Source organism: Melospiza melodia, chromosome Z, assembly GCF_035770615.1.
Source record: "Melospiza melodia melodia isolate bMelMel2 chromosome Z, bMelMel2.pri, whole genome shotgun sequence".
In the NCBI taxonomy this organism is placed as follows: domain Eukaryota; kingdom Metazoa; phylum Chordata; class Aves; order Passeriformes; family Passerellidae; genus Melospiza; species Melospiza melodia.
This window is the reverse complement of record NC_086226.1, coordinates 42760573-42783105: the sequence shown is the minus strand read 5'-3', so window position 1 is coordinate 42783105 and position 22533 is coordinate 42760573. Positions and strand designations below refer to the sequence as shown.

The 22533-nt window shown below is 40.3% G+C and overlaps 1 protein-coding gene across 12 annotated transcripts in view; it reads left to right on the top strand.

Annotated features, from left to right (window-relative positions):
• Positions 1-22533, top strand: part of ARHGEF28 (Rho guanine nucleotide exchange factor 28) — a 117420-nt gene that overhangs the window by 55941 nt on the left and 38946 nt on the right. For 8 of the 12 annotated variants that reach the window (XM_063179675.1, XM_063179684.1, XM_063179679.1 and 5 more), the window contains 8 exons: positions 7985-8115; positions 10587-10888; positions 13360-13504; positions 14797-14908; positions 19221-19293; positions 19804-19927; positions 21256-21388; positions 21766-21821. In XM_063179675.1, the coding sequence (XP_063035745.1) occupies positions 7985-8115; positions 10587-10888; positions 13360-13504; positions 14797-14908; positions 19221-19293; positions 19804-19927; positions 21256-21388; positions 21766-21821 (1076 nt within the window). Of the gene's footprint in view, positions 1-168; positions 468-7984; positions 8116-10586; positions 10889-13359; positions 13505-14796; positions 14909-19220; positions 19294-19803; positions 19928-21255; positions 21389-21765; positions 21822-22533 lie in introns of those variants that run through there. The other 4 variants (XM_063179686.1, XM_063179680.1, XM_063179677.1 and 1 more) reach the window with 4 other exon arrangements.

Genomic DNA, 22533 nt, shown 5'->3' with positions numbered 1-22533 from the left:
TATTTGCTTTTGAGAAGTATTTTCTCATTCCTTACTTGGCTTCTATTGTTTTCATTTGCATCGAAATGGAAAGGTGAGTTAATGATTCATTGGCACACAGTGACCTTTCAAATAGTTCTGGACCACGATGCAGCAGCTCAGCTCAAAGCTCTCATACTTCAACCTTCTTGCTTCTGCTTTAATATTTGCAGCCCGATCTGTCTACATGCCTGGACGCCTGAAGAGAGCAAACATTTACAGCTTCTCCCTCCCCTGTGTTTAGTGGGCAATTCGATCCTTCTTTGTCCATTCGTTTATTCCACATTACTCTTAGGCTTGACTTGCTGTTGAGAACAACAAAGTGCAACTTTGGGAATCTGCTCTCTGTTTATTTAGCACAAAAATGGACTCAGACTCTGATTCACCTTTTAATTACTCTTGGCCTTCCTTACCTAAAATGAGGATTCGAAGAAGGGCATCCAAACCAGGTAGAAAAAGCTATCTTCTTTTAAATGGCTCTTGCTTTACAGCTCTGACTCCTTTTCATTTTCTGCTTCTGTGAAGGTGGCTCTATAAACTGCTTGTGTGAGGTAGATTTTTTTCCTATCAAAAGTCCATCTCACTGTTTTTAATGCCTTTTTAGATAATGGAGTTGCAATTCTTTAAGAAAAAAGAAAGTATTTTTTCTCCAGATTATGAACTGTTCTTTATGATTGTTTTTATTTCTTTACTCTCTTGAAGCTTTTTTTTCACTTCTTGATGTATATGTAGCTCTAACTGAACAATTCTGACACCCTGGAGCTGCACGGGATGGCAGCAGCTGAAAAAGTTCTGCTGGTTGCAGTTATTTTCACTTAGGGAGAATTTGGCAATTCAATTATGCCTCAACAGCTAACAGGTTTTTGGGTTTTTTAAAATAATTATGAGAAAAAGCATACCAGAATGAAGAGAAAAATGAAATGGATCAGTTACTGTCTTTGCACAGTTAGACATTATCCTTCTTTGTGGAGAAATCTTTGGGAGGTAGGGATTACAAATGCTGTCAGTATGGGAAAGGGGGGTTTTAAGGAGGCTCAAAGACACTGACTGGTAAGTTTATGTAAGGAAAAGCTATGATTGGAAGTTTTAATGAGGAAAGAAAAATTTTTACTACATATAAAAGGAAAAGAATTAAGAAAAGAATGGCAAACATGTGATTTATGCTTCCTTTCTTAGAATTGGGAGGGTTTTTCTGTTTCAGAAAGGGAAAAAAACAAATCAGAGAAGTAAGATGCATCAGTGTCATTAAATACAGTAAGCCAAGAAACTCATTTTTACACAGACTGAGACTTTGACCTAGTTTAGAGTGGAAAATGTGTACAGAATTCATGTTTTAATGTGCAAGGCACTTCCTCAACTTTTTCCTTCTTTTCATGAGGAAATCCAGTATTTCCCAGCTGCACAGGAGTTTGTGCTGTGTGTATGAATGCACACGCAATTTGCAGAGACGAAATGAGTTGCAAGTTGCAGAGTATGTGTTTACTCCATCTCAAAAGAGGGCTTGTTTTATCTGTAAATGCTGTAGCTGTGCGCTTAACCGTCATTCACCTTTGTTTAGACAGATCTTTTTAAAATATTTGACCAGTTGTAAAGCACTGGACACAGATGTGGTGTTTGTGTGTTACAGTATTGCACCTTATTTTCCACCCCTGCTAATAGTATACCAACACAGTATATACACTGCTGACCTTATATGTGGGGTTGTTGGAGCAAGAAGGTGCTTTTGGGTACCTGTGCATATTTCAGTCGCAAAGTTCAAGGGTTTGTTTGTACTTGGCTGATTGAAATTCTGTGTGTTGATGTGGTGGGAGAAGTGCGTTTGCAAGGGGAGAGCAGGCTTATGATCTAAGCACGTGATCTGTGTTATTTTCTGCAAGTGTTTGAACGTGACCAGTTGATCCTGGCGTGTAGGTGTGGGGCACCTAGCTTATGCCTGCATTTTATTCCTGCAGGGCTTCAGGTCTCAGTGAACAAGAGACTTGCAGTGCCTGGCAGGAAACAGTTCAGGGTTCTTCCAGACACTCCACAAATCATGAAATCTGTGCTGGGTGCTCCAGCTGTTCTGGACCATGGCATTTCAATGGCCACCCTTCCCCTCTGGAACATCAGGCTGTTGGTATCCTGACCTAGGGCTGCTCCTCTTGAGAGGCCGGGGAGCTGCACAGACTGTCCCACTCTTCGGAACGGAGAGTCAAAGTTATCACACATCACTTCCCATCATGTACATCAGTGTTTTCACGTTTTAAGGCCCAACATTTCATCGCTGCTCAGGAACCTTCAGACTGTGTGTTCAGCTCCTGCCCTTCCCCTGAACTCCTGGACCCTGTCAGGAGCCAAGTGCAGACTTATCTCCTTTGGGACATGCATTGCAGATTGCCCCCTCCTGCTGAAGTTGCATGGAATATTTAAAGGGTAATTAGGCTATACAGAGAATGTGAACATGACTCTGTCTTAGTGATTGGACTGGGGAGAGGATCTAGGATTTTCTCCTTGTTGCAAGACACCAAAGATATTTATTTTGTTTTTTTATGTGAAATTATCACCAGGCATAGTCCTTGCTCTGCACAGTCCTACCTGCTCAGAGACAGTGACTCTCTCAGGCTTTTTGTGAGCTTTAAAAACCTTCAGTGGTGCTGAGAGTATCTGTCTCTAATAAGTCTGTCCTACCGCACTGGGAGGTGGGAGTTACACACTGAGTTCACTCATGCAGAGGTGTGAAGTGAAAGCAAACATCCCATATCATGGGAAAGTTTGTTGGATTTTTTTGTATACTGTTCTGTAAAATGAGACACGAACTTATTTCTGTTTGCATATTCATTTGTATAGTAGGTAAGGTGCCTTCTTCAGGGAGGGAGTCAAGACTGTGAATCTCATGTTGAAAACAGCCCACATTTAGATGAGCAAGACCAAAAGTCAGATTGACAAGTGATTTTATTCTTAGTGGCTACTTTGGGATTACATTTTGAACATGTTGGCATTATTTTCCAGCATCTATATGCCTGATCCTCCTTGTTTAGTATATAGGTAACACAGTGCTTTAGTTTCTACTTTGTAGATTTAAGACAGTTAAATGTTCATCCATGACAATAGCACTTCAAAGCCTACCTCATTTTTCCTCCATGTAGGCTTATTCTCAAGTACTTGCTTAATTTTGCTGTCAGAGGTTGTGCTGTCTGAATGAAGGCCTAAGAAACCTCAATTAAGAGTGCAGTTCTCCCCCTGAAACTGATTGCAAGGTTCATTCTGTAGATGTGCATGTTGCTTCAGTTGGACCTCTGCTAGGAACTTCTTTTTAAAAATTCGGGTGACCTGTTTTTAGAGCAGTAGTTCTGCAGTCCTACATGACCCAGGCACTTAGCTGTCTGTATTTTTCCCTGACTTCCAATTATACATTAACCCCTGTTCAGATTGCTGGGGGTAAATGTGATGAGCTGTCAGAAAACTGTTCATGGTATTTAGAGAAGGGAATTCCTATTTTCTTTCCTGGCTCTTGGCTTGGTCATGTTGAGTATTTAAATGCTCTTTTACTGTGTGTTCTCCCATGAAACAGGTTAAGTTTTGATTTTTGTGAAAAAAAATCAGTGTTGTGTTCTTGCCATTTTCTGACACAGGCCATTCAAGGCTATGTGTTTTCTTTCACCAAGATAAACCATGTTTTTAATTACTGCTATGATGATCTTTAAAGTTACAGTATTTGTATAAACGTTGTGGCTGGCAGAATACACAGTCCTTGCTGTGTAACTCTACAATACTAGACAAGATGTAGAGAAAAGAAATTGTGCTTAGTTAGTCTTCGATCAAGGTCTTTTATTTTACCCATGTTTGGAGATTATTCTTTCCAGCATGACATCTAAATAACACGTACATCTATCTTGACTGTTTATCAGGCAGATGGCAGAGAGCCACAGGGTCTTCTAAAGAAGGCATGTCTTTATTCTTTTTCTGTGATCACAGTGTAGAGCCAGAGGGTGTTCAGTTCTGGCAGAAGGATTAGCTTGTTGAGCTGTGCTTGCTAGGTTGTTTTGGCAGCAAAGGTAATTCTCCTGTGTTCTATTCAGTTAATTCTTACTTTAGTAAGCATCTTGAAATCCATTTCCAGTACCTTACAGAACCTAAACCCTTCTGGGGATACCTTTGCCAGTTTGCTTTGGCAGTTCTGTCTTTTCGCAAATGATGCTGAATTTTTGCATCTGCAATGTGAATAACCTCATTGAATGCTCAGGGAAGATTTTTGAGGCATTTTATTTGAAAATGGATTTTGTTGATATGCTTCATATTTCAGGCAAGTTCAGCCTTGCTGCATATTACTGCTGGCGCCCAGTACACTGAGCTGTTACCTGCTGCCATGTTAACCTGGAGGGAAAGGTGTGCTGATGGTCCCTGTAAGATCAAGAGCACTTGTAGCCAGCAAGGCAGGCCGGAGGCAGTTAGCAAAGCTGTAGGAATGCAGTGTGTGATTTGGACATTTGCAATGACTTTGTCACTTTTTAAACTATGTGGGCCTTTCCAGTGGAAATAAGTTACTAGCACAGTCAATGTGTAATTAATATTGCTCTCCCCCACATTCAGCAAGGCTTTAAACTTCTCATGTTACAAAGTTAGTTTGATGTTGTCATTCCTTCACATGTTTGAAATTGAGGGGGCGAGGCGGCAGAGTGGGAGTAAAGAGGTACAGTGGAGTCATGCCGCCATTGCACTCAATGATCTTGAAGAACTTTTCCAACATACGTAATTCTATCATTCTATGAAGCCTGAAATAATTTGTTACCATTTAAGACTCCAATGAATATTAATTTAGTCATCTCACATTTAACCACAGGCTAACTGGGGCATCTCCAGGAAAACATATGATATTTAATGTGGATAATTAATAAAGGTTTACAGACTGAAGATACTGCAGGTAGCATATTGTGCTATAGCTTGTATTTGCAGCATTTTTCTCCAGAATTTGTTACTTAGGTTTTTACTCTTGTACAGAATTTTAAAATAATGTAACATATTATTAGAAGGGGGATGGCTTTCTGGCTTGGGGTGTTGCAGTCCACTAAGTGACTGTGAAGACCCAAAGTGACATCCCACCCTGAAGGGGAAGAGATCACCCAAGATGCTCATAGATGGTCAAAATGAATGGCAAAAGTCAGAGAGCCCATAAAAGCTTACAAAATTTTAGTAGTAAATTACAATGTGGCATGGAAGATGTTATAAGGTAGTTCCTGGTGTCATCCTGTGTAAGCACACAGCAGTGGGTTTTTGATAAAGAGGTGGGTTGAAAAGGGAGATCACAGTCCTGGCTTCAATGTCAGTCCAGGCAGTGGGCTGTCCAGAGTCCTGGGGCTCATGTACAGCCCAGGTTTAGAGAAGTATGTTTATTAAATAATTTTTTTCACACCCGGGAGCTGAGTTTCTTGCTTTCTATACAAATGAGTTATCATGCACAGTCCATTTTTCTAGATCTTTCTTGACCTGGGTAAGAGGGCTTTGGCGGTCTTGGGATGTCTTGACCTTTCTCCTACAGTCCATGCCTACTTCTTTACCTCTTTCCTGCACTTGAGCTGTATTGTGTTGTGCTTATCTCCAGGATCCAGAAGAAGGATATTTGTCTCAGAAAAGTGCTGCCCTACCTCTTGAGCCACATCCTGTTCCTTCTCACAGCATGTCATTATGGACAATCCTTGGCTGGCTCCACAGCTGTCTGTCTGTTGGTGTTTGAGACATACACATCAGCCCCCTTATCTTTGAGGTTTCTGCACCCAGCAGTAGGGACTATTGCCGAAATCAAGAAACTGACTTCTTAGGGTGAGGTTTACACTCTGGTGTGGGAATCCCTTAATGCCTGGGCTGCTTTTCGGAGTATGTGTTGAACCTTTGCCAGCCTAACACTGGAGGTGTACCCCACCCTTGCCTGTTGTATCCCATGGGTTTATATACGAGAGGGAGAGCAGGCTGGAGGCGGCATTAAGCATACAAGAAGCGATGGAGACTGACACTTTTTTGCCTCGTTGTTGGTTTAAGACCAACCCTTGGAAAGCTTTATATGCCACAAGAAAGTACTGTCAATTTTGCCAAATCACATTTCCTTATGATGTGAGCTGCCAGAGTTTGATGAGCTGCTGTAGAAAACAATGCTTTTATATTATTTATAAACAAAGGCTTTGGGATCTTGTCAGACACAAGGAAATGGTTTGCAGCTTTAGCAGTTCTCAATATGAGAGTCACTAAAATCATGTTAAAATTCTTGCATTGATGGAGAAACAAAATGAGATGCATAAGGATGTTTTAATGGTATGAGATCCCACAAGGCCTGCCAGGACTTGAAACCAAAAATTCATATTATGCCATTTCTAAATGGGAATTGCCATCTTTCTCTAAGTATAGAAGTTACTGTTCTTAGGCTTTATGAGATAGAATCTTAAAATTAAATAAAAGCTGTGGTGTATCATTGCAGATTTGGCAGTGGTCTTGGTTTTTTATTTTTCAAAGCAACAAATGCACCAGATCTTAATAAGTGTTGTTTCTAATCCAATTCTATTTTTTTTAATGAATTTTCTTTCAATCTGATTCCTATAAGCATCTTGGATGGGCTTTGAGCAACCTGATCTAATGAAAGATGTCCCTGGGCATGTCTAGGGGGTTGGATTAGATAAACTTTAAACTTTCAACCCAAACCATGCTATATGGCTCTGTGACCTTCCAAAAGCAGTTACATTGCTATATTAATATAGTGTGAGGAAAGTCTTTAGTGGTATCTTTTCCTTTACATCTCAGTAGAAAATAAATTTCTGATGCAGCATAAAAAATATTTTAAAAATAATATTCAATAAAAGACAAACTCAAATTAAATTTATTGAGTGGTTTGATTTTGGATATTTTACTGTGTGGAATAGTTTCCTCTATCACATCATTCTTATGCTAGTGTGTCTCCATTCACTTCCAATGGCAATGCTTGCCTTACAGCATTTTAAGGAAAACGGTATTATGAACTGTATTTTTTTTAGCCCATTTTCACACAGTCTGTAGCAGCCTGGTTTTGTGCTTTGTTAAATTTTACTTGTTTTACATTCGGAAGATAGCCCAGCTCAAATGCTGGACCCTTCCTTCTTATAGCCAGTTTTAAGAGAAATGGGCCTGTAGGACAAGATTTCTGCTGCTCAAAGGCATAAAATACACAGCCTGTCCAGCTTTTTTTAATATTTGTAGTCACAAGCACACTTTCAAAAACTAAACTCTGGCTTTCTGTTAATGATTTCTGGTGAAACTGTTCAAAAGCAGATCAGATGCAGTATTCATCCTAAACATCCTCTTAATGGATCAAGTCTTGCTTGATTGCTGTCACTCTGTAAAGGCAGTATTAGGGGTATGTTATTTATATCTCTTTTGCAATTTTATTGTGTTTTTCTAAATTTTGTTTTTTTTTGTTTGTTTGGTTGGTTTTGTTTTAAGAACATGAATTTGATTCTTTGGTCTAAGACTAATATTTATGTGGTTGCCAGTAGGTAGAATACTTTAGTAGAATCATTATTTGATTGCAGTTGAACAGTATTTCATTTATTTAATGCATCAAGTGTCAGGCATTTAATGTATAGGCAGAATCATGCATAATTCTTCCCAGCCCATTAATCTTGTCCTGTGTTCTTCTGCAACCACAAATCTCCGCAAAGTTCTACTTAGGTGTAAAATAATAGCTTTTGCTAGACAATACACAGGAACATTTATTTTTTATTTATATGAATTATTCTGTGGTACCCTTGAGAGTCTTGACAGCTGTAAGCTTCCTGGAACATACAGCAAATGTTGGGCAGTTATGAAATGAGCACATTTTGCTGTGGTAGCACAAGTATTACTCAAATTGTAATGCTAAGATTTGGTTCTTAATGCTTAACTTTGCATTTTTTATGGTAGTACATATACATGAGAAGGAAATGGTTTGAGATTTAATGGAAAATTTCCCATACTTTTTATTTTCCAGAGCACAGACACTCTACCCTTGATGTTCTTAGGAAATTGAAGTCTGCCCCTACTTTCTTTGCTGCAACCAGACTTTCTCCCATGCTGAGTGGAAGTGATGAAGTATATGCAAACTGCATGGTAGTAGACCAAGTAAGCTTATATTTCAACTTCTGGCTAATTTTTCTTCATTTTTGGTTAATTTAGTTGCATAATAGTAGGAACTTCTGGATCTGTCAGTAGTGCTGCCAATTAATACAATTTTAAATTAAAACCAGTAATATCTTACTCTTCTCTGCTATATTTTGTAACCTTTGTATGAGGTCTCTTTTAACAGATTCAGTCGATTATAGGAATTACTCTCCCTAGACTGCAAGAAGAACTCTTAAGGCAGGCTGTCTCTTCTGTGTGTTTGTGAGCTAAACAACATGTGCTTCTCAACAATATTACTTGTTTGTGTGCATTTCAGATTTCTGAATTCTGTGTACATTCACAGTACAGATGAATTTGCTGGATAATTTCAGAAGTTAATTATAAGCTCAAAGTGAGGCCTACAGGCTCAACAAAAACAAGACATTGGTGAAAAGGTGAAGTTGATGTCCTAAAGCTGTCATGGAACATTCTGATATTGGAGGTCCTCATTAGAATTCCCATTTCTGATTTGTCACCAACACTGGAGATGACCTAAAGTGACATTTTACATCACTGTGTTGCACCTGGAACCTTTCTTTCATGTCGCACTCAGATACCATAATTTAGAATGTGGGCATGAGTCTGACTAGTCACAACTTGTGTGTGGTGGCTTGGTCTAGCTAAAGAGATGCCAGATTCTGGTGGTGTGTAGCTATTTTTCAGTGATGCTTTAAGATATTTATGTATTTGTAACCTGCTTTGAGCTCTCCCTTGCCTGAATGTTGGAATATAGGAGTAAGAAACTATCAGATAATGTTAGAAGTCTAAGATGTTGCAAGTGTGATTTTCCCCCCTTTTTTTGCCTCCTGCCCACCCCTACCCCATTGCCTGAAACACTTCACCCAGTGCATTCACTGCAGATCAGTTCATGTGACAGCTGAGATGGAAGTTTGAGTCAGAGGCTTTTTTGTGTTCAAAATGCACAGAAGAGATGTAGTATAGATTACATATATATGTGTAGTATATCTATATATTTATCTATATAAACATATCTATATATCTGTAATATCTATTACAGATGAATGTAAGAGATGAATTTATGTAATAATGATGTGCATAAGTGAGCATCTGTCAGGGGACTATAAAGTGCAGTCTTTGAACCCTTGATTTGAACAATATTGAGTTTGGAAGGACAGAGCTGCATCTCCATTACAGATGGAGATGTTACCCAAGTGTATTGCTCAGGGGGCCTTCAGCTTGGGTTGCTAACCTTTGCTTGCCATGTGGCCACATTCTGCTTTTTAAAATTACTGATTGGGGCCAAATTCTCCCTTAAGCACCACTCAGCAGGAGCCAGAGTGGCTGCTGGAGAAGGTCCCTCTGGTGCTGAGGAGGAACATTGCCCAGACAGGAATAACTTTTCAGGGGGAAACAGCTGCATAAGACCTGGGAAAAGCATTTTACCTTCGTGCATGTCATGTGCACAGCGCAACAGAAGTATTTCCAGACTTGCATGTGCTGTAGCTTTGAATGCATATGTGGGCTGCTGTAAAAAGGCCAGCAGTTCTTCCTGTCTTTTACTAAGAGAAGCATAATTAAGATGGGGATGAAAGCACATCTCAAGAGGAACTCGAAAAGAGGAAGTAGCAATCAGAAACAGCAGGGCTTTAGAGATGCTTGCAGTCCCTCCTTTATTCTTGCCTTGATACAGGTGCTTTTCGTAGATTGAGTGTTTTAACTGGCAATGTGACTTTTCAGTATTATTCAGTATCTAATTACATGACTGTTGCCTCAAGCTAAAAGACTAACAGTGAACTGTATTTTAGTGTCTTCTGCAGAGTCAACAGGGAATTATTTGTGACTAGAGTCTAAATCCTGATCCCTGTACCTGAGAAAATAGAATTTCCAAATCCATTCCTGTCTTTTTGCAAAAGGAGAGGTGCTTCAGAGCCCAAATTGCTTAATGGCAAAAAATAAGAGTAATTTCCCTTCCTTCCCTGGAGAAACTGTGTTCCAGGTCATGTATATTTATCTCAAAGCTTAGGAAACTGGTGCTGAAAAATTAAAAGTGCATGATGTGTAGGCTGATTTTTCCAAATTAAATTGCACAATGTTTGAATTCTCTTCCATATGTCTCCCACATGAATGTATTATGCATATTTTTTGCTCAACTTAAGGATAGTTTTAAAATAAAATCTATAAATATTTGAATCAGTACATTTAATAAAATGTATAAATATGAGTGATAAATTCAGAAGACTTGGAAATACTAATTAATTGCTGCTCTAATTAGGAAAAAAAAGTAATGCAAAGTCCAGAATCCCTTAGTCATATAAATTGCCTTAAATTCATGTGGTGTGGAAAGTAATAGGGAAAAAACCCACAAAACATATAGCCATAAATAAAATGGCAAACTTCTCCGGTCCTTGCTTCCTGACAATATGTCAACAATATGTTGTTGCCTCTTACCAGCACTCATTTTTTACCTGCAGGTTGGAGACTTAAAGCCTAACTACATTCATGGAGATGGTGTCAGCAGTAAAATGTGTCTGAACCCTACCAACTCAGTCCCGATGGATACAAGCTCTTCGTCTCCCTCCCTTGAGGAGAACGATCAATTTATGTATCTCCCAAATGAAGAACGTCAAAGGCCAGTAAAGAGAGAAGAAAACACGGTATTAAGACATGGCATTTCATCTTCTCATCTGTATGTAGCAGATTCATATCTTCCATTCAAGACCCATGGATTTATTAAGGATCGGAGCCAACTTTATGCTGACATGAAAAGAAGAAGGTATGGAATTGACTTGATGGTATGGCCAGAATAAGCATTATTTATTACCACCTTTTGTTTGAAAAGGTGAAGCAGAATCTGAAGTGATAACTACTATTATTGGGGTGAAATCTCTGTTTTTCTTCACTAATATTTATTGTCCTAATAATCTGTTTTCATAAAATAGCTGTGAAGACCTTTTTAGTAAATGTATCTTGAATGCAAATGGATACTTTTATACCTTTATTTCTTGTATGCAAATAGTCTTAATAAATAAAAAAAAAAAAGAATCAGCTCTTCACTGTCACTGCCATTGTGGCATTTTTGACAGATAACAGAATTTCACTGTGGTTTTCCTCAGTTATATGTTCCATTAAGGAAATTATGAAAAAATCTGTTGAAGTCTCTGGGAATCTTTCAAGTCTTTAAATAGGCCTGTAGAAGGCCTCCTGATTCCATAGGTATTTATCTCAAAAGACACAGTGCAGAGTGTATCTGCTGTTAGGTTCAGACTGTTTTCTTCTCCGTTGCTGGTACACAAGGTTTGCTGCCATTTGTCTGAAGACCCTCCCCCAAACGGCTTCAGAAAAGCAGAGAGCTTTGAAGATGGAACTATAATTTTGGTCATTAAACGTGGATTTTTAACAATTAATTTAAAATTAAACAATTTAACAATAAATTTTCTTGATGAAAAAGCTTTATTACTTCTCTGAATAGACAAGATTCCTTCTTATGCAGGAGGAAATCTGAATCTTGCTCCCACCTTCTGGGGAGTATTAGGACTAGTTGGAAGTAGAGCATCAGATCTATGTAAAAACAGCAAGGAAGAGAAGGGCCAGCCAATTATTATTTAAAATGGGCAATAGGATTTTCTCTACCTTAATTCTGAGTTTCTTATGCAACTATGAAGTGCCACTAGCAGGAATATTTAACACAGATAATATAATATAATAAATGTCAGGCAGAGTTTTTCTTTCACACTCTTTTTTTGGTGTTTGTTGTTGTTTGGGTTTTTTTTTTTGTTTGCTTTTTCTTGCTAGCTATAGGAATGTCATGTAGAATACTATAATCTTCCTGTGCCTCTAGTCAGAACCATTTTTATCCTATGTATTTTTAAACAGCCCCACCCTTTTTAAGACCTTGGTTAGGTTCCCGTATGAGAACTGTATATAAATATATACACCTGTATGAGAGTGTATATAAATTTTCAGAGATGTGACTTGCCTTAACATGTCATATGACATATGTAATTGATCCAAATATTAGGCATAAAATAAGACCAGTAATATGTTATTCTGTTTTTAAAACAGCTGCTTATGTCAGAGAATTTCCCTAGAGAAGTTACCACAGTAAGTCATGGACACTTGTCTGTTGACACAGACATGTACTGCTTTTTCAATTTTAACATGTGACAGTAACTGATAATGCATTTATATAAGTTGCTTCTGATATGTCGTGTGGGCTGTTATTCAGAAACATTGCAAAATATTGTCCCCAGAATTGTAATAAGGAAGCAGTTTCAGACAGTAGTGATAGATTTGTGCTTCAAAAAAGTAGTGGTGTGTGAAGGAATTTTTGTGCGATTATCCGTGGTAGGAATTCTGGATATTTAGAAATACCACACATAATTTAAAGTTTTATGTTGTAAGGCTGGAATGCTGTTGCAAGCAGTCAACCATTCCTTTCAGACACTCTGATGAAGAGACCATGAACTTGCTCTTGCAGGTAACAGGCCTCATCCTGGAAAACTCTGATACTGCTGAGCAGCTTTGGTGCACTCTCCTGTTCAGGAATCTTTTCCAATAAAGTAGTCTCTATGTGTTTGACATATTGATTTAGCCAGAGATTTTTCAGTCTGCTTGTTGCTCTCTATGTTTTTTGATGTCTATCTTTTGAAGTGAACCTCATAAACTATCTCAAGACCCTCCTTAATCTCTTCTTTGTGTTTTTCTCTTCCATCTTCTGTCATGAAGTCACAGATGTAGATAAAAATGTCTGTTAACAGCCATGTCTTATCTTCCAAATACACACACGTACATAGTATCCATCTATACTCACGTATACTAAAATCTGAGGTAGTTCTCTCAGTTCCCCTTACTGTCTCAGCTCTCCTTATCTTCTTTGATGTGAGACAGGTTTGTGCCTGGAACAAAAAATCTCATTTTTTGGGAGATGCTGAGCATGTGTCTAAAACTCATGATCCAGAGGTGGCTGGCTGTGGTGGAAGTGTGTGTGATCCTGGGTGATGCAGATACCTGCACTGTAGATCCGTGAGACTGCGTCAGAGGGTCCTGGACAGGGAAACTGACTGCCTTGACCAGGTGGCTGCGGACCTGAGAGACACCTCAGGACATGGTTTACCTGACATAGTCATGGTGCTTTGGGCTGTCATTGGTCAGAGGATTCAGTCAGAACTTTGCTTAATGCATTAAGGTTGAAGTAAATTGCTGTGAGGAACTCAGGGAAGTTAAAGACTTTGTTGTCTTCTTCAGTTCAAGTCTCGATGACCTTGAAGTAGACAATGCAAGTGGAGGTGTGTCGGACAGATCCCATGTTCACTACCGTCCCCTCAGCTCTTCAGAGGCCATGGCTTCTAGCAGAGATGGATTGGACTTAACTACCAGTCTGCAGCCCAAGGTATTTGACCCTGTCTTGGTTTGAATTGTTTTCCTTTTAAGTAAATCACTGAAACTATGCGAGAAACATCTGAATCTGAAGGAGAAAGATGAATTCCCAGCTGGCAGTCCTAGTCTCTCCAGGGACCACTCACATTGAGTTGTGAAGTTGAAACTGGCTGTGGCTGAGCTGGGTACCTGCCATGGGTAGAAAGTGTCCATCAGAGATTTACCTCAGCTTTAAAAAACACACCATCTAATGGAAATGTTTCAAAGGAAATATTTCAGGTTCAGTGAATCAGCATTCTTTTAACCAAAATATATTTAGCGAGAAAATGTTTAACCAGCTCTAGTTATGTGAGAGAGTAATGGTTTGTAAAGAGTAAAACTAGCCTGCTGCCTGTTTTACAACAATTTCTACACTCAGGGAAATTCAGTTGGGGTGTCCACTGATTGATGTAAATCTCTTTGTTATGGTTTTCTGAAGTATCCTATCTACATTAATTTTCATTAGACCATGGTGTCATTTCTGAGGTCTTCAGACACGTACATAGAGTTATTTCTTGTTTGCAGAGATTCTTTATGATTTTTTTAGATGCACTTTCTGCCACTATAGAACTTTATCTGACCTTCAGCAAATGATTTCATGAAGGGAGAAAAAGAGTTCAGCAAAAAAATTAATTATGATAGGGCTTCTTTAAAAACCAATAAGGTAAGCATTTTACAGGAGTTTTAGTAATAGTCTCTATTTAAGTGTAAATGACCTATCAAAAATTAGGGGATTTCCTTTCAGGTTTTGTTGTTGAGTTATTTGGTAAGTGGAAAATGTTTTCAAATATGATAATGATTAAAAAAGCAAAAAACAATGTAGAGAAAAGAAAAAGAGGTCAGCTCCTTTCTTCGGAAACTCTGACATCAGTAATTACTAAGGCATGGCCAAAGTCTCCATGAAATGTTGTTCAAGTATTAAAGTAAGATCAGTGCCTTCCTTGGTAAAAGGAGATAGCTTGGTCATCAGAAATAATAGCCAGCAATACTGTGTGGATGTCACCGGTTACCAAATTGGAGAAGAATGTAAGCTTTCTTTTTTTTTCTTAGTCAAACTTGCACCCACAACTTATTTCCTGTAGCATACAAAAATTTGTCATGGTGAAAGTATGGCAGACTTCCTAGGAATTCACACGAAGTTGTCAAAAATTCAACTTGAAGCCAAGAAAATTGATGCGACTGGTCAGTTGTTCCTGATTTATTTTGGTTTTGTTGCTGATGCAGTTCAAAATGACACAAGATTTCATTTGCTGCAATTTCTCATAGGAATGCACAGTGTTTGGAGTTCGGTCACGCTCCTATTCCTACTCCTCATCCAAAGGTGTGGTGGGAAGACCTCGCATTCCTCGTGATTTTGGAGCTGGAGATTCAAATGGAGGTCAGTTATCTGGCTTTGCATTATTCAATACCTGCCTACTTCAGGCCCAATGCTGATGTTACTCTACAGAGCTCACCAGTGTGTATGTTTGGTAGCTCCTTCAGGGCTAGTAGTAGCTACTAGATGGTATCTAGTAGCTACACCATCATCCCTCCATTTTCTCCCATCTGCAGTCCCATCATACCCCCATGATACAGCGACTGTCCTTGACAGGGCATACAAATGGAGAGAGCAATAGCCACAGAAACGAATATAGACAAGGGCAATAATCCTCTCATTGGAAGATCCTTACCCTAGCCGCCTGCTAAGTGTCTGACAGAGACCAGGAGGAAGCCCGGAATGATACAGAAGAGGCATCAAAGAGGACAAATGGTTCCAGCTTCCCACAGATCCTAAGCAATCTCTGAAACACAGGTGGGCTGTGGTACCTTTACGGGCTGGGAAGTAAAACCCACCCACTTCATCAAGTAGAGTCAGAGATGTCTCTGAAAGAAGTTTGTAATTTTTTATGACTTGTGTCTGACATGCTTTATTTCCAGACACATAGTTTCATGTTTAAAAGACAACACACACTTTTCTCAGTAAGGATATGGGTTATATTTAAAAAAAGTCTGTCCATTGCCATACTTCCAGCTTGTTTCTCACTCCAGTATACCTTCAGTTTTTCGCTAGAGACAGGACATGTAAGCCACAGTGGACAACTGGAGAAGTTTTGGATGCTGTATCATTGGACGTGTTCAAGGCCAGGTTGAACAGGGCTTTGAGCTGCCTTGTCTAATGGTGACCTCTCTGCCTGTGGCAGAGGGGTTGGAACTAGATAGAATAATCTAATTAAGATTGGAAATGACTCCAAGGTCTACCCATTCAATGAGGAAATTCTTCCTTCAGGATGTCCAACCTGAACCTCCCTTGAAGCAGTTTGAGGCCTTTTCTCTTGTGCTGTCACTTGTTGACTTGGAGAGCAGGCCGACCCCCACCTGGCTGCACGCTCCTTTCAGGCAGCTGTAGGGAGTGAGGTCACCCCTGAGCCTCCTTTTCTCCAGCCTAAAAAGCCACAGCTCCCTCAGCTGCTCCTCATATGACTTACTCTCTAGAATCGTCACCAGCTCTGTTGCCCTTCTCTGGACATGCTCCAGCCCTTCAATGTCCTTGGAGTGAAGGGCCTAAAACTCAATACAGGATTCCAGGTGTGGCCTCACCAGTGCCCAGCACAGGGGGACAATCCCTGCCCTGCTCCTGCTGGCCACACCATTGCTGGCACAGGCCAGGATGCCATTGGCCTTCTTGGCCCCCTGGGCACAGCCTGGCTCACGCTCAGCTGCTGTCACCAGCACCCCCAGGGCCTTTTCCTGTGGCAGCTTTGCAGCCACTCTGCCCCAGCCTGTGGCACTGCCTGGGGTTGCTGTGACCCAAGGGCAGGGCCTAGCACTGGGCCTTGTTGAGCCTCACACCACTGGGCTCGGCCCATGATCCAGCCTGTCCAGATCCCTCTGCAGAGCCTTCCTGCCCTCCAGCAGATCAGCACTTCAGCACTCCCATCCAGCTTGGTGTCTTCTGTGAACTGACTGAGAGTGCATTTGATGTCCTCATCAGATCAGTGTTAAAGATACAAAACACAATTGGCCTCAGTGCTGTCCCCCTAAGGAACAGTGTTGCTGACAGACTCAAAACTGGATATAACTCCACTCACCTCCAGTCTCTGGGCCCAGCCGTTCAGACAGTTTTTTATCCAGCAGAGTGCACCTGTCCAAGCCATGAACTGCCAGCTTTTTCAGTTGGCTGGGCCTGATGACCTGGTTGTCGTGCATGTGCCAGTCATCACTCTCAAGATACTCTGTTCCATAACCTTCCCCAGCACTGAGGTCACCAAGGTCAGGCTGACAAGGCTGTAGTTCCCCAGATCCCATTTCTGACTCTTCTTGTAGATGGGCACCACACTTGCAAACCTCCATTTATCTGTGGTGTCCCTGGTTAAACTAGGATTGATCATAAGTGATATAGAGTGGCCTTTCTAACCCTAACCACTCTGATTCTTTGACATTCAATGTGAATGAAACATACAAAAAGTGTGAAAATGTTGTCATTAACTTTGAAAGCATTTAACAACTTCAAAAACTGTTGGGGGGGGGGTGAGATACACAATGTCTGCAGGCTTCTTTTTTCCTAAGAAACTGAATTAAGCAGTGCAGCAAATAACTTCTATCATGTTACTGAAACTCACGGTATGATTTCATGTCACCTTGTAAGGAGGAGTAAGTATTGCAGCTTGCAGGATGCAGCTATGTTGTATTTTCATCCATCTCCTAAAGTATTTGTAAGTATTTATATTCAACGCTTTAGGTGAAAAGTCTTTGAAAAAGACTAGAAGAAAAAGCTAGAAGCTCACAGAATTAAAAGCTAGCAGAATAGTAAAGCCCTGTGTCATACTTAAAGTTAAAACAGAATTCCTTTGACACTGCAGCTGAGGGACTTTCTTGGTGTCACAACCCCTTAAGTTTCACCCAGACATCATTACTTGCTCTGATTTGGTATGGGCTTGAGTCCATTTTCTTTTCATTCTTTCTCCTCTTCCTTCTGGGACAGTCATTGTTGGAGAAGGTGGAAGCCCATTCTTGTCCACACTCTAGAAGCAGGGTGTTCTATGCCTGCACCACAGATGCAGTATAATGCTGGGAGAGAGGGTGGTGGTTTGCTGAGCTTTCTGCTGGCACGTCCTTCCACCAGCACCTCCTGCACTGTGCCTCTTTTTGTCAGCATTTTCCAAGTATGGGAGCATTGAACACAGTGTTTGGCAGCTGGCAGTGGTGATTACTGTGTGAGGCAGGCACACCTGTGCTCACTTTGAGCAGTTTTATCTGGGTGTGTAACTAACCTGGGAACTTGGTCCAAGAAGCTGGCTCAGATAGTTCATCCTGATCTCTGTGGACTGTAGCAGGATTATGTCTGGGCCTGTGCAGGAGTCTGCACGTGGAAGACCTCCCCCTTCACCTCTGCCTAGCTGCCAACACTTTGGACATCTTGCTTAGGGCTTAGCTATGCAAGAAGGAGATGCAGCTGCCCTTGCACGTTGCAAAAAAATCTAAGCTAAAGCAGATTAATTCAGAATGACAACAGGACCTTTTTTTCCACACAATATATGAGAAAAAAAAGAGGCAAAACACCATCCTTTTCTTGTGCAAACTTTAAAACGTGCTCAGGTTTAAAACATATTACCTGCCTTTATTTGAGAGGGTTTTACCAGGCTGTAACAGTAAAGGATTTGTGCCTGCTCTGTAGATAGTGTGCTCATGAACAGAGGTTCATTCCTCCTCCAGGCCCTTACACTCTCCAAGCCTCAGCTCCATGGTGCTGTTTTGCATGAGACATCTCCTATGATTATGTGGTGTTGGTTTCTTACAGAAGCTTCCTGTGGCACAGATTGTGCCTGACAGCTAACTGAAATGCCCATTTTGTTTTGCTGCCTCTTTGGTAAATATTCTAGCTCTTGCTAACCTGATGTCTGCATTTCTCTGAAGAGATGTGGATTCAGCAAAGAGTGTTTAAGCCTGTATCTGACTTCAAAGAAAGCACAGTCTGGTGCTTTGACTTAGGCAAGCACGTATCTTTCTGAACTGCACCTGTGGTAGCTTTGCTAAAAACATCTGCAAAAGGGAAGTGGCTTTTAATTTGAAAATGGTAGTGTTCTCTACAGTTTTGGGCTTATTTTTGTCCAAAACAACCCAACTGAGTTGTTTTTCTTTTATTTTGCTTTTTAGAGAGCTTGTGAAAAGTATCGCCTTGGGTCATGTGTTTATAGGATCATAGAATTGTAGAAGACACAAATTTGTAAAAAATTAAACATCCTAGGCAGTACCTAAGGTAGTAGTATTCCTCTTTGTGTAGAAGGACTTTTTTTTTTAATAAAGCTGCATAAGATATGTAGCTGCAAATGATAGAATAATGTCATTAAGATATTTTATAACAAATTATATGAAAAGCAAAATGAAGGGAGAGTCATTCAAGTCTATGTTGTTAAGAAAAACAAAAGAAATAATTTATGCTGTTCTTAAAAACAGCATAAATTGTTTGCAGGGACTGGCATTCAGTGACACCCTTCTCAGTTCTGTCAGAGCCTGTCATCTAAAAGCTTAGTAGGAAGTGTTCTTAACCTAGAAAAAGGTGTTTCTAATGTATGTATGCTTTTGCCTTCCTGATTTTCAAATGACATTGCAAACCCTCCACGGTAGCCTTATGGCTTGGTGGAGGTTGTGAGTTTGAAATGAGCCAGATGAGCTTGCAGTGTGAGTGCCCTGTGGCTGTTTGTGTCTTGCAGAGCGCGTGTACAGCCTGCCCGAGCAGTGCCGGGAGCAAAGGTACGGGTGCGTGTCACGGAGAGCCGGCAGCAGGTCTGTGCCAGAATGCCATCTAGGGAGCCCTTGGGCAAGAGACCTTCCTCCCACGTGGGCTTTGAGCAGTGGGGTAGAGGCCCCTGGCTTCTGTGAACTCATGCTCAAACCGTGTGCCAAGCTCAACCCAGCTCTCACCGCACGCATCCTGCAGCAGGGATTTACTGGGATGTGCAAAGCAGGGATGGGCTGCTGCCTGCTGCTGGGGCTCCTGTCCACTGTAGGAATGTCCAAACCACTGCAGTAAAAGCTGGGCAGCATTTGCTACCAGCTGTAACATAGGCAAGCTTGTTACACATTGCACAGGCAGAGTGCTTATTGGCAAGTGTTACTTCTTTTTTCATAATATGTTAGCAATATTTTTCATAATATGTTAAACCCACAACAAAGCATGTAATTGTAAATGTTAGGTGAAACAAGCACTATCCAGATTCTGTTATATGTTAATTAAAGGAGTGTTGCTGTTAATTAAAAGAGTGAGGAACATTTTTTCACTGGTCTCTGTTTTAGGATACAGGAAGAGGGATGGAATAAATATGTTGTACCCTCAAAAAATGAGTCTGAAAAATATAAAGTGAGTCGGACTTTCAGCTTTCTGATGAACAGGATGACCAGCACACGGAATAAAGGCAAGGTAATTTGGGATTTATGTCCATATTATTACATATGATTATGTCACTGTAATTAAGTGTATTATAGAGGGAAGCTGATTTTTCATGTAAAGATAAATTGTTTATTACAAAACCACAAAAGTCATAGGAAGACTCTTTTCACTTTTCTTTTTTTAAATTTAAAACACGTGCAGGTTACCCTGAAATGGCATTTGTATTAAAAACCAGCTTTGCTTTGATGTCATTAGGAATTCTGTGTAGTGATTTAGCAAATATTTAAATGTATGAGTTACATTTAAGAAATATTTTCTTTCTTAAATAAAATTAAGAGATATGGGCCTGTTCTTGGAATTCCTCTCAAAACATAATTGAGTATGTAAAATTCTACATTAGGATGTAATTAGTTGAATTTGCCTTATTTGAAGTTAATGCAAGTTCTTGCATAAGTAAACAATGAATCGTGTTAAAGAGTTTGAGAATTGAGGCCTGCACAGGCGAACAGTCCTACTATAGAAGGTAGATTACAACACTGTAACTTAATTCTAAGGCATATTAATTTTAGATTAATGACATCAGTCAGCAGCTCGAAAGACAGGCTTGGCCTCCGGGCTCTTTCTGGGTGGCCTTTTGATGGCTTTGCAGGCTCCCTAGTATGCCCTCCTGTGCCCCAGGACAGCCTAACAAACACAGATGTGAAGGTGTTTGTCTGAGGCAGTGCCTTCAGGAGTGTCAGGGCTGACCATGAACATGTGAACATATATGTCTGGTTGTGCAGCTTGTGTCTGTGGGTTCTCCTAAGGTATAACAGTCAGTAACTAGAAGTATAAGCTGTATACCAACTAGGGTAGTGGAAAAATAGGCAGAATTTATTAAATTTTTTACCACTCATTAAAAATAAGTTGTTTCTAATGTCTTCTAAGATCTAAAGATAACTTTTCTAAATTTGCATAACTGCACCTCTATCTGCAGAGGCATGAGCTATATACATGTGGAAGATATATACAGTGCGTACAGTGAATGATCAGCACTTCTAAAATTTTGTTTCCTGTCCCTCCTCTCTTTTTAGATTTCTAAATGTATTTCTGCCAGTCTTCCTTGATAATGCTTCCAGGCCTAGCTGCCAGTAAAAACAAGGCCTATGTGAGTTTAGAGCTTTAGCAGTATTGGGTATAAGAGTACAGTATGCTGTTGCAAGTCTTCCAGGACAGGGTCTAAATATTCTATTATCATTTGGTTAGATAAGGGAATATTTTTTTATTTTTAAGATGGAATAATTTTTATTTAAATAATTATTTATTTAATTTTAAAATTTTATTTATTTATTTTCCTGCCTTTGTTTTTGGGGATGAAGACAAAAAGTAAAGATACCAAAGATAAGGAGAAACCAACCAGGCACAATTTTACAAATGGGACTTTCCCAGGAGTTATCCCATGTATGGTCTGCGAAAAGGCCCTCCTAGGAAAAGAGTCACTGCAGTGTTCTTGTAAGTAGCTGCTGGCTTTTACTTGTGCAATTACAGTGCTCTAAGTGCTGTTCTGACATCCTGGTTCAGTGTGATGTTTGAAACCTTGTTATCATTTGGATGTTCCTACGTTATGTAATGAGCTGAGGTTGACAAGGGAGAGGGAGGAAGGACAGCAGGTAACAGATTCAGAAAGACGTGTTGATCTCCTAGCCCTATCACATTAGGCAGAAACTTCCTTCTAGCCTATATCTGTACTCAAAGAATCCTGAGGATCATTTTAGTAAGTGAATATCGAGTTTTCTCTGAAAAAGGGAAAACTGAAGCCTCAGAGTACATTTTCTGCAGACTGGGGACCTTGTTTGGTGCCAGGCTTTGAAACATACCTTCTCTTTCAGATTGCAGTGTGATTGTGCATAAAAGCTGCAAGGAGTGCGCTCCTGTGTGCACCAAGGTAACCTCCTACACTGATCTTACTAGAGGATACTTGCTTTCCAAGGGGCTGGAAACAATGAAGGAAAAAAGAAAATACACTTAGGCTGCCCAGACCAAGCGTCTGTGTGTGAAGGGCTGCAAGGATGCTAGAATGGCTAATGTGAGCAACAGAGCAAGCACTGTTTGCTCTGTGTGCTTGAATAACAATTTTTACTAGGGGGTCAAAAAACAGTTTCACAAAGTGTTTGTATTTTTGAAGCTCAGACTGTGAAATGGTGTGCCTAGACGGTTACAGAACAGGTTGAAAAGAAAGGCTTCTCAAAACCTCAGAGAGAAAGTGCCCTTGTGTACGGGGGGGATTTCATATGTTTGGAATAATGGAAAGCAGAGATGGAAGGGGCTCTGGCCGGTGACCTCATCTAGCTCCCCACCCTTGTGCTGGCTCACTTCTTGGTAACAATTTGGGCAGATGTTTGTTCTAGGTAGCAATTTGGGCAGATGTTTTTTTCACCCATTCTGGGAAATCTCTGGGGGAGGAGACTCCACAGCTGCCTGCCTAGGCAATTGCTCCCAGTGTTCAGCTGCTTCTGAGCAGAGCAAAACCAGCACTGGAGCTGATGGATACTAACTTAACAGTTAAGAAGGAATACATGCATGGTGAAGTTATCATAACAAAGGCATAATCTTGAAAACCAGGTGTAAGGCTACTGCCCTCAAGCAATAAAGTGGGA